The 12,922-nt window shown below is 46.0% G+C and overlaps 1 protein-coding gene across 7 annotated transcripts in view; it reads right to left on the reverse strand.

The window, feature by feature from the left end:
* Window positions 1-321: 321 nt before the first annotated feature.
* Window positions 322-12,922, reverse strand: part of LOC130290413 (cytochrome P450 2G1-like) — a 43,303-nt gene continuing 30,702 nt past the window's right edge. For 5 of the 7 annotated variants that reach the window (XM_056538030.1, XM_056538031.1, XM_056538036.1 and 2 more), the window contains one exon: window positions 323-868. In XM_056538030.1, coding sequence (XP_056394005.1) covers window positions 687-868 — 182 coding nt within the window. In that variant the 3' untranslated portion in view covers window positions 323-686. Of the gene's footprint in view, window positions 869-11,850; window positions 12,297-12,922 lie in introns of those variants that run through there. The other 2 variants (XM_056538034.1, XM_056538035.1) reach the window with 2 other exon arrangements.

A 12,922-nucleotide genomic window follows, 5' to 3' on the forward strand; every position in this document is an offset into this window, starting at 1 on the left:
CCCTGGCATCTTATCACCTATCCAAAGGATAGGGGATAAGATGTTAGATCGCCGCGGTCCCGCTGCTGGGGACCCCGGGGATCGCCGCTGCGGCACCCCGCCATCATTACTGCACAGAGCGAGTTCGCTCTGTGCGTAATGATGGGCGATACAGGGGCCGGAGCTTCGTGACGTCTATGCTCCGCCCCTCATGACATCACAGCCCGTCCCCTTAATGCAAGTCTATGGCAGGGGGCGTGACAACCGCCACGCCCCCTCCCATAGACTTGTATTGACAGGGGCGGGCCGTGACGTCACGAGGGGCGGAGCCGTGACGTAACGATGCTCCGGCCCCTGTATTGCCCGTCATTACGTGCAGAGCGAACTCGCTCTACGCAGTAATGATAGCGGGGTGCTGCAGCAGCGATCTGATCTGACATCTTATCCCCGATCCTTTGGATAGGGGATAAGATGTCTAGGGGCAGAATACCCCTTTAATAGATGTGGTCCAGCTGCTCTTGTGCACTAAGCTGTTTTTCAGCATTCTGGCTGCTTTTACCACAGAAGTCAAATTATTTACGGTATGGCTTTCTATGGATCCGCCACTCTTATCATGTGAAAGCTGGATGATAGTGACATCATTCTATTGGATTTTACATTAATATTTATGACTAACAGAACTTTGGTATTTTTCCAGGAGTAGTCACTCAACGCGGGATGAAAGAAACCTGATACTGAGTTGGCTGAGTACCAAACCCATTCATTTTAGGTGCAATGTCTTCTTCTGAAAAGGTCTCCTTGGAAGATAACCGGAAGTTCTGCAATATCACGGTGATGAAGATGAAAAGTTCCATCCGTGCCAGACCTTCACCAATACAGGCCCTTTTCCCTGTAAGGTAAAATTAAGTACTGTATGTTTTTATTAAGTCTCTTTAAAGGGGTACTCCGCTGCTCAGCCTTTGGAACAAACTGTTCCGAACGCTGGAGCCGGGAGCTCGTGATGTCATAGCCCCCCCCTCATGATGTCACTCCCTGCCCCCTCAATGCAAGTCTATGGGAGGGGGAGTGACAGTCGCCACACCCCCTTCCATAGACTTGCGTTGGGGGGGGTGACATCATGAGGGGGCGGGGCTATGACATCACGAGCTCCCGGCTCCAGCGTTCGGAACAGTTTGTTCCAAAGGCTGAGCAGCGGAGTACCCCTTTAAAGCTCAGTTCACATGTATTGGCTGTAAAATTTATATGAGGATTTCCGCAGGTAAAATCTGCAGCAGATTTCAGCACAAGAAAGTGACAATGCAGGAAACTGGTGAAGAACCATATGACACATATAATATTATCCATATCAGCATAGTCTATCAGTAAACCAGTTTACAGTAGTATGTAGATTACAGTAGTATATAGATTACAGTAGTATATAGAATACAGTAGTATATAGAATACAGTAGTATATAGATTACAGTAGTATATAGAATACAGTGGTATATAGAATACAGTAGTATATAGATTACAGTAGTATATAGATTACAGTAGTATATAGAATACAGTAGTATGTAGATTACAGTAGTATATAGAATACAGTAGTATATAGAATACAGTAGTATGTAGATTACAGTAGTATATAGATTACAGTAGTATATAGAATACAGTAGTATATAGAATACAGTAGTATGTAGATTACAGTAGTATATAGATTACAGTAGTATATAGAATACAGTAGTATATAGATTACAGTAGTATATAGAATACAGTAGTATATAGAATACAGTAGTATGTAGATTACAGTAGTATATAGATTACAGTAGTATATAGAATACAGTAGTATATAGAATACAGTAGTATGTAGATTACAGTAGTATATAGATTACAGTAGTATATAGAATACAGAAGTATGTAGATTACAGTAGTATATAGATTACAGTACTATATAGGCCATTTGATTTAGAATTATATTATTTTGGCCCAAATGAATACAGTGGTCCCTCAACATATGATATTAATTGGTTCCAGGAGAACCATCATATGTTGAAACCATCATATGTCGAGTACATATGTCTATGTAAAAATGGTAATTGGTTCTGGGGCCTCGGAACCATTGTATGTTGAATACATATCTCTATGGGAAACTGCTAATTGGTTCTGTGATGACCATTGTATGTGGAGTGTATGGGGAGTGTTTAACAAACCAGGGTGCCTCCAGCTGTTGCACAACTACAACTCCCAGCATGCATGTACAGCCATTGACTGTCTGGGCATGCTGGGAGTTATAGTTTTGCAACAGCTGGAGCCACACTGATAGGGAAACATTGATGTATGGGGTGTATAGTGTGTATATGTATTGTATGTGATGTGTGACATCGCATACAGTACTGTACAGTGCTTTAAATACCTTCAGGGGGGACAGAATGTCCTCCATTATGATCCTGCCGACTACAGCTCTATAGGAAAGGAAGGGGAGGGCAGCCAGCAGTTCATTGGATGCCTGCAGCAAGATGCTGCAGGCTATTGGCTATGGCTGCACTGGGGGGGAGGGGCTTACACGGAGCTCTCAGTGGAAGCCTGTATGAGTTAGCAGGACAGCATGTGAGTAACAGGAGGCAGAACGGGGCACACGGGGACATTAAACAACTATCTGTCAGTTGCTGAAGTTGTCAGCGCTGTCAGATAGCTGTTTGTACGATGGCCCCGACACACAGCAGCATCATATGTCGATGCTGCCTTCAACATACGATGGGCTCTGAGAGGCCATCATATGTTGAAATGATCATATGTCGGGGCCATCATAAGTCGGGGGGTCACTGTACCTGAAATTAGTTTTTAGTAGTCTGGGTTTTACTACAGCGCTCAGTAACTTTATCTTGGCACTGCCATGTGATGGCACCTTTGCCACAAGTCAGTTACTAAAAAGGTCTCAAAAATGAAGATTCGAAAAATCTGTAAAAAAGAAAAGACAGCAGAAGAGATTCAGTAGAATACAACCCTAGGTCACAGCACACATGGAGGCCCAGAATAATATTCAACATGTGTTTTTATTTCCATTCCCCATAATAACTAGTTCTGTACCTGTACTTCAGCAATAGCCCAAACACATATGTATAACATTGCCTGAAAGCCATGTATAACACTGTTAGGAGGGTATATATCGACTTCTGAGCTATTTTTAACCCCTTAAGGACTCAGGGTTTTTCAGTTTTTGCACTTTCGTTTTTTCCTCCTTACCTTTTAAAAATCATAATCCTTTAAATTTTCCACCTAAAAATCCATATTATGGCTTATTTTTTGCGTCGCCAATTCTATTTTGCAGTGACATTAGTCATTTTACCCAAAAATGCATGGCGAAACGGAAAAAAAAATCATTGTGCGACAAAATCGAGAAAAAAAACGCCATTTTGTAATTTTGGGGGCTTTCGTTTCTACGCAGTGCATATTTCGGTAAAAATTACACCTTATCATTATTCTGTAGGTCCATACGGTTAAAATGATACCCTACTTATATAGGTTTGATTTTGTCGCACTTCTGGAAAAAATCATAACTACATGCAGGAAAATTTATACGTTTAAAAATGTCATCTTCTGACCCCTATAACTTTTTTATTTTTCCATGCACAGGGCGGTATGAGGACTAATTTTTTGCGCCGTGATCTGAAGTTTTTATCGTTATGATTTTTGTTTTGATCGGACTTTTTGATCACTTTTTATTCATTTTTTAATGGTATAAAAAGTGACAAAAAGATGCTTTTTTGGACTTTGGAATTTTTTTGCGCATATGCCATTGACCGTATGGTTTAATTAATTATATATTTTTTATAGTTCTGACATTTACGCATGCGGCGATACCACATATGTTTATTTATTTATTTTTTTACACTGTTTTTTTTTTTTTATGGGAAAAGGGGGGTGATTCAAACTTTTATTAGGCAAGGGGTTAAATGACCTTTATTAACACTTTTTTTTAACTTTTTTTTCCCATAGGGACCTATAACACTGCACACACTGATCTTTTACACAGATCACAGGCGTGTATTAACACGCCTGTGATCAGTGTTATCGGCGCTTGAGTGCTCCTGCCTGGATCTCAGGCCGAGGAGGCAGGTAAGGGCCCTCCCGGTGTCCGGTCAACTGTTCGGGACGCCGCGATTTCACCGCGGCGGTCCCGAACAGCCCGACTGAGCAGCCGGGTCACTTTCACTTTCACTTTAGAAGCGGCGGTCAGCTTTGACCGCCGCTTCTAAAGGGTTAATACCGCACATCGCCGCGGTCGGCGATGTGTGGTATTATCCGCGGGTCCCGGGCGTTGATGAGCGCCGGGACCGACGCGATATGATGCGGGATCGCGGCGCGATCCCGCTTCATATCGCGGGAGCCGGCGCAGGACGTAAATATACGTCCTGCGTCGTTAAGTGGTTAAAGGGGTACTACGGTGGAAAACATTTTTCTAAATCAACTGTTGCCAGAAAGTTAAACAGATTTGTAAATTACTTCTATTTAGAAATATTTACCCTTCCAGTACTTATTAGCAGCTGTATGTTACAGAGGAAATTCTTTTATTTTTTAATTTCTTTTTTGTCTTGTCCACAGTGCTCTCTGCTGACACCTTTGTCCGTGTCAGGAACTGTCCAAAGCAGCATAGGTTTGCAATGGGGATTTTCTCCTGCTCTGGACAGTTCCTGAAATGGGCATCAGGTGTCAGCAGAGAGGACTGCAGACAAGACAGAAAAGAAATTCAAAAATAAAAGAATTTCCTCTGTAGCATACAGCTGCTAAAAAGTACTGAAAGGGTAACATTTTTGTAATAGAAGTCATTTACAAATCTGTTTAACTTTCTGGCAACATTTGATAAAAAAAATTTTTTTCCACTGGAGTACCCCTTTAAAGCAAAGTTAATTTCAAAGTTACGGCAACATGTGCTTCTATGGGTAAACAGATGGTTAAAAAATTCTCCCTTTTTGGAAGTAGCAACAGGTTTCGCGCATGGAAAATGAAGAAGCAATGGCTTTTTGCAATGTGAAAAATGATTCCAATTTTGGGCAACTTTTTCACAATTTGTGTAAAACAAAACAAAAACACTAAACTGCCAATTAAAACAGAACAGATGCAGAATGCAATCATTTTATACATGTGGTCCTACTCCTATCTGTGTTGTTCACTGCTCATTGTCCCTCACAGAGATCTTCTCCTATCACCTACTATCTCTAAAATGGCTGCTCAAGCTATGTGCGTAGGCTTTTATAGTATCTTTGACATCAGCCATAGGCTATGTTCACACGGCAGAATTTCTGAGCGGAATTCCGCTGCAGCAGAGTCCCATTCCCATTGATTTCAATGGGATTCTGCTGCACTGTGCACATGGCGGAATTACCAGGGCTGCAGCATCTGCCGCGAAAATTCTGATTCCATCGTCCACAGAAAGAACAGACATGTCTATTCTTTCTTAATGAAACAAAAAGGTCCTTTTAGATAGAAAATCTCTATATGTATTTCTTGTTTTCTGTCTACGTTTCTGCCATAATATCAGAATCCTCTATTTACAACGTTGTATACCTAAGAACACAACTAGAGTTCATGATTCTATACAAATACCAATGTTATTATACATAAAATCTATTAACAACACATTATATAAAATATTACAGGCAGGAATTCCTAGATGATGTTCATAAAAATGGTGAGTATTAGTATTAGTATGATACCATTACCATGATATATACCCTTGTATTAACTATGTACTCATCATAATCCTGTATTAGTCTCTGTCAGCCCATATCTAGTAGTATAGACTTGGTAATATATAGTGAACATGTAAATATAAACACTGGTTTAATAATATCCAACTCGCTAGGTAACTGGTATCTTACCCATAATGGATCTGTGCTCATAGACCACTGCTACCCCTACAGCTGTTTCGGTTCCTTCCTCAGGGGGCACAATTCTTTCTGTGAATTCCGCTCAGAAATGCATTGCCGTCCATGAGATGGCGCATTTGAGTGGTTCTAGCGCCCACTAGAGTGTTCAGCCGTGTGAACATGGCCTTATACTGCCTCCTGAACTGCATTATGGGATTTCCTGAGGTCATGTGATCCTTCCTCCTTTTTTGCATGTGGCTGACGTTATTATAGCAGGTTCTGACATACGGAATCGCCCAAAGTTCGAGTTTTAGCAGAACCAAACTTATAGCAAAGTTCTGAAACTCAGGTTCTACAGGTTCAGTTCATTCATGTCTAATTATAAAGTAGCATCTAAGGGTTAAAGCAGATGAGCCACAAGTTGGTAAACCATAATACTTCACAAATCCAGGACACCACGTGCTGAAGTGTATGGAACGTGAAAATTCAATTCATAGTGCCTACTTAAAAAATTGGTGAAATAGGAATGTTACGCCGAGCGCTCCGGGTCCCCGCTCCTCCCCGGAGCGCTCGCAACATCCTCGCTACGGCAGCGCCCCGGTCAGATCCACTGACCGGGTGCGCTGCGATACCGCCTCCAGCCGGGATGCGATTCGCGATGCGGGTGGCGCCCGCTCGCGATGCGCACCCCGGCTTCCGTACCTGACTCGCTCTCCCTCGGTCCTGTCCCGGCGCGCGCGGCCCCGCTCCCTAGGGCGCGCGCGCGCCGGGTCTCTGCGATTTAAAGGGCCCCTGCGCCACTGATTGGCGCAGTGGTTCCAAATAGTGTTTTCCCCTGCACTCCCTCGCCGGATCTTGTTGCCCTTGTGCCTAGTGAAAGCGTTCCCTTGTGTGTTCCTAGCCTGTGTTCCAGACCTCCTGCCATTGCCCCTGACTACGATCCTTGCTGCCTGCCCCGACCTTCTGCTACGTCCGACCTTGCTTTTGTCTACTCCCTTGTACCGCGCCTATCTTCAGCAGTCAGAGAGGTTGAGCCGTTGCTAGTGGATACGACCTGGTTACTACCGCCGCAGCAAGACCATCCCGCTTTGCAGCGGGCTCTGGTGAACACCAGTAGTAACTTAGAACCGGTCCACTAGCACGGTCCACGCCAATCCCTCTCTGGCACAGAGGATCCACCTCCTGCCAGCCGGCATCGTGACAGTAGATCCGGCCATGGATCCCGCTGAAGTACCTCTGCCAGTTGTCGCCGACCTCACCACGGTGGTCGCCCAGCAGTCACAACAGATAGCGCAACAAGGCCACCAGCTGTCTCAACTGACCGTGATGCTACAGCAGCTACTACCACAGCTTCAGCAATCATCTCCTCCGCCAGCTCCTGCACCTCCTCCGCAGCGAGTGGCCGCTTCAGGCCTACGACTATCCTTGCCGGATAAATTTGATGGGGACTCTAAGTTTTGCCGTGGCTTTCTTTCACAATGTTCCCTGCACTTGGAGATGATGTCGGACCAGTTTCCTACTGAAAGGTCTAAGGTGGCTTTCGTAGTCAGCCTTCTGTCTGGAAAAGCTCTGTCATGGGCCACACCGCTCTGGGACCGCAATGACCCCGTCACTGCCTCTGTACACTCCTTCTTCTCGGAAATTCGTAGTGTCTTTGAGGAACCTGCCCGAGCCTCTTCTGCTGAGACTGCCCTGCTGAATCTGGTCCAGGGTAATTCTTCCGTTGGCGAGTACGCCATACAATTCCGTACTCTTGCTTCTGAACTATCCTGGAATAATGAGGCCCTCTGCGCGACCTTTAAAAAAGGCCTATCCAGCAACATTAAAGATGTTCTGGCCGCACGAGAAATTCCTGCTAATCTACATGAACTCATTCATCTTGCCACTCGCATTGACATGCGTTTTTCCGAAAGGCGTCAGGAGCTCCGCCAGGATATGGACTTTGTTCGCACGAGGCGTTTTTTCTCCCCGGCTCCTCTCTCCTCTGGTCCTCTGCAATCCGTTCCTGTGCCTCCCGCCGTGGAGGCTATGCAAGTTGACCGGTCTCGCCTGACACCTCAAGAGAGGACACAACGCCGCATGGAGAATCTCTGCCTGTACTGTGCCGGTACCGAACACTTCCTGAAGGATTGTCCTATCCGTCCTCCCCGCCTGGAAAGACGCACGCTGACTCCGCACAAGGGTGAGACAGTCCTTGATGTCAATTCTGCTTCTCCACGTCTTACTGTGCCTGTGCGGATATCTGCATCTACCTTCTCCTTCTCTACTATGGCCTTCTTGGATTCCGGATCTGCAGGAAACTTTATTTTGGCCTCTCTCATCAACAGGTTCAACATCCCGGTAACCAGTCTCGCCAGACCCCTCTACATCAATTGTGTTAACAATGAAAGATTGGACTGTACCATACGTTACCGCACGGAGCCCCTCCTAATGTGCATCGGACCTCATCATGAAAAAATTGAGTTTTTGGTCCTCCCCAATTGCACTTCCGAAATTCTCCTTGGACTACCGTGGCTTCAACGCCATTCCCCAACCCTGGATTGGTCCACAGGGGAGATCAAGAGCTGGGGTACCTCTTGTTTCAAGGACTGCCTTAAACCGGTTCCCAGTACTCCCTGCCGTGACCCTGTGGTTTCCCCTGTAACCGGTCTCCCTAAGGCCTATATGGACTATGCTGACGTATTTTGCAAGAAACAAGCTGAGACTCTACCTCCTCACAGGCCTTATGACTGTCCTATTGACCTCCTCCCGGGCACTACTCCACCCCGGGGCAGAATTTATCCTCTGTCCGCCCCAGAGACTCTTGCTATGTCTGAGTACATCCAGGAAAATTTAAAAAAGGGGTTTATCCGCAAATCCTCCTCTCCTGCCGGAGCTGGATTTTTCTTTGTGTTCAAAAAAGATGGCTCCCTACGTCCTTGCATTGACTACCGCGGACTTAATAAAATCACGGTAAAGAACCGCTACCCTCTACCTCTTATCTCTGAACTCTTTGACCGCCTCCAAGGTGCCCACATCTTTACCAAACTGGACTTAAGAGGTGCTTATAATCTCATCCGCATCAGGGAGGGGGACGAATGGAAAACGGCATTTAACACTAGAGATGGACACTTTGAGTATCTGGTCATGCCCTTTGGCCTGTGCAACGCCCCTGCCGTCTTCCAAGACTTTGTTAATGAAATTTTTCGTGATCTCTTATATTCCTGTGTTGTTGTGTATCTGGACGATATTCTGATTTTTTCTGCCAACCTAGAAGAACACCGCCAGCATGTCCGCATGGTTCTTCAGAGACTTCGAGACAATCAACTTTATGCCAAAATGGAGAAATGTCTGTTTGAATGTCAATCTCTTCCTTTCCTAGGATACTTGGTCTCTGGCCAGGGACTACAAATGGACCCAGACAAACTCTCTGCCGTCTTAGATTGGCCACGCCCCTCCGGATTCCGTGCTATCCAACGTTTTTTGGGGTTCGCCAATTATTACAGACAATTTATTCCACATTTTTCCACCATTGTGGCTCCTATCGTGGCTTTAACCAAGAAGAACGCCAATCCTAAGTCATGGCCTCCTCAAGCGGAAGACGCCTTTAAACAGCTCAAATCTGCCTTTTCTTCTGCTCCCGTGCTCTCCAGACCTGACCCATCTAAACCCTTCCTATTGGAGGTTGATGCCTCCTCAGTAGGAGCTGGAGCGGTTCTTCTACAAAAAAATTCTTCTGGGCATGCTGTTACTTGTGGTTTTTTTTCTAGGACCTTCTCTCCGGCGGAGAGGAACTACTCCATCGGGGATCGAGAGCTACTGGCCATTAAATTAGCACTTGAGGAATGGAGGCATCTGCTGGAGGGATCAAAATTTCCAGTTATTATTTACACCGATCACAAGAATCTCTCCTATCTCCAGTCTGCCCAACGGCTGAACCCTCGCCAGGCCAGGTGGTCTCTGTTCTTTGCCCGGTTTAATTTTGAAATTCACTTTCGCCCTGCCGATAAGAACATTAGGGCCGATGCTCTCTCTCGTTCCTCGGATGCCTCGGAAGTAGAGCTCTCTCCGCAACACATCATTCCTCCTGACTGCCTGATCTCCACTTCTCCAGCCTCCATCAGGCAAACTCCTCCAGGGAAGACCTTCGTTTCTCCACGCCAACGCCTCGGAATCCTCAAATGGGGTCACTCCTCCCATCTCGCAGGCCATGCGGGCATCAAGAAATCCTTGCAACTCATCTCTCGTTTCTATTGGTGGCCGACTCTGGAAACGGATGTTGTTGATTTTGTGCGGGCCTGCACTGTCTGTGCCCGGGATAAGACTCCTCGCCAGAAGCCTGCTGGTCTTCTTCATCCTCTGCCTGTCCCCGAACAGCCTTGGTCTCTGATTGGTATGGACTTTATTACAGACTTACCCCCATCCCGTGGCAACACTGTTGTTTGGGTGGTCGTTGATCGATTTTCCAAGATGGCACATTTTATTCCTCTTCCAGGTCTTCCTTCAGCGCCTCAGTTGGCAAAACAATTTTTTGTACACATTTTTCGTCTTCACGGGTTGCCCACGCAGATCGTCTCGGATAGAGGCGTCCAATTTGTGTCAAAATTCTGGAGGGCTCTCTGTAAACAACTCAAGATTAAATTAAACTTTTCTTCTGCTTATCATCCTCAATCCAATGGGCAAGTAGAAAGAATTAACCAGGTCCTGGGTGATTATTTACGGCATTTTGTTTCCTCCCGCCAGGATGACTGGGCAGATCTTCTTCCATGGGCCGAATTCTCGTACAACTTCAGAGTCTCTGAATCTTCTTCCAAATCCCCATTTTTCGTGGTGTACGGCCGTCACCCTCTTCCCCCCCTCCCTACTCCCTTGCCCTCTGGTTTGCCCGCTGTGGATGAAATAACTCGTGATCTTTCCACCATATGGAAAGAAACCCAAAATTCTCTCTTACAGGCTTCATCACGCATGAAGAAGTTTGCTGATAAGAAAAGAAGAGCTTCCCCCATTTTTTCCCCCGGAGACAAGGTATGGCTCTCCGCTAAATATGTCCGCTTCCGTGTTCCCAGCTACAAATTGGGACCACGCTATCTTGGTCCTTTCAAAATCTTGTGCCAAATTAATCCTGTCTCTTACAAACTTCTTCTTCCTCCTTCTCTTCGTATTCCTAATGCCTTTCATGTCTCTCTTCTTAAACCACTCATCATCAACCGTTTCTCTCCCAAACTTATTTCTCCTACTCCTGTCTCCGGTTCTTCAGACATCTTCGCCGTAAAGGAGATACTGGCCTCCAAAAAGGTCAGAGGAAAAACTTTTTTTTTAGTGGACTGGGAGGGCTGTGGTCCTGAAGAGAGATCCTGGGAACCTGAGGACAATATCCTAGATAAAAGTCTGGTCCTCAGGTTCTCAGGCTCTAAGAAGAGGGGGAGACCCAAGGGGGGGGGTACTGTTACGCCGAGCGCTCCGGGTCCCCGCTCCTCCCCGGAGCGCTCGCAACATCCTCGCTACGGCAGCGCCCCGGTCAGATCCACTGACCGGGTGCGCTGCGATACCGCCTCCAGCCGGGATGCGATTCGCGATGCGGGTGGCGCCCGCTCGCGATGCGCACCCCGGCTTCCGTACCTGACTCGCTCTCCCTCGGTCCTGTCCCGGCGCGTGCGGCCCCGCTCCCTAGGGCGCGCGCGCGCCGGGTCTCTGCGATTTAAAGGGCCACTGCGCCACTGATTGGCGCAGTGGTTCCAAATAGTGTTTTCCCCTGCACTCCCTCGCCGGATCTTGTTGCCCTTGTGCCTAGTGAAAGCGTTCCCTTGTGTGTTCCTAGCCTGTGTTCCAGACCTCCTGCCGTTGCCCCTGACTACGATCCTTGCTGCCTGCCCTGACCTTCTGCTACGTCCGACCTTGCTTTTGTCTACTCTCTTGTACCGCGCCTATCTTCAGCAGTCAGAGAGGTTGAGCCGTTGCTAGTGGATACGACCTGGTTACTACCGCCGCAGCAAGACCATCCCGCTTTGCGGCGGGCTCTGGTGAACACCAGTAGTAACTTAGAACCGGTCCACTAGCACGGTCCACGCCAATCCCTCTCTGGCACAGAGGATCCACCTCCTGCCAGCCGGCATCGTGACAAGGAATAATGATAGGAAGCTGTTTTTCAAGGTTTGGATTTAGCTGTTTATTTTTCTGTTAAGGGTAACAGGCTTGAGACCCCAATCACATTTAAAACATTTTCACTGTGGCAAAAGTTTTGGGAAGGTTTGTTCCTGTTTTATCATGACTTCTGGGCACGAAGGAAACTCCATAAAGACATTGGGGCAGATTTATAATTGACATCAGAATTCTGCTGTAATTTCTGCCAAAAACTGTTCACATTCTTTAGGAATTTTAGACACTTTTGTCTCTCGCTCACTTTCCTAGAAGAGTAAAGGCTGAGGGGTCCAAAAAACTGCTGCCCTTATATTAACACTCATAGTCTTGGGATAAGATCTCCATTAAAGAAGTAATCTGACAAAAAAATAAAAAAGGTTTTCAAATTAATTGGTGCCAGGAAGTGAAACTAATTTGTAAATTACTTCTAATTAAAAATCTTAATCTTTCCAGTACTTATCAGTTGCTGTATACTACAGAGCAAGTTGTGTAGTTCTTTCCTGTCTGACCCCAGTGCTCTCTGTTGCCCCTTTGTCTGTGTCAGGAACTGTCCAGAGCAGGATAGGTTTGCTATGGGGATTTGCTTCTGTTCTGGACAGTTCCTGACATGGACAGAGGTGTCAGCAGAGAGCACTGTGGTCAGACAGAAAAGAACTACACAACTTCCTCGTACAGCAGCTGATAAGTACCGGAAGGCTAAAGATTTTAAATAGAAGTTATTTACAAATCTGTATAATTTTCTGGCACCAATATGAATATATTTAGTTTTTCACGGGAGTAACCCTTTAAGGTCATATAGGTGTGATGTTAAGGTGCACTCATACTGGGAAAAAGCTTATTGGATTTTAACATGCCTGATTGTTTTTGACTGGAAATAAGTTGGTCCAGAAGTGATGGGGAGTGTCTTGTCTCCCACCTTCCATTGAAACAAACACGTACACTTAGCTTATTTGCAGGTCCCTATACACATACATAAGTGTAAA

This window comes from Hyla sarda, chromosome 9, assembly GCF_029499605.1.
Source record: "Hyla sarda isolate aHylSar1 chromosome 9, aHylSar1.hap1, whole genome shotgun sequence".
Taxonomy (NCBI): domain Eukaryota; kingdom Metazoa; phylum Chordata; class Amphibia; order Anura; family Hylidae; genus Hyla; species Hyla sarda.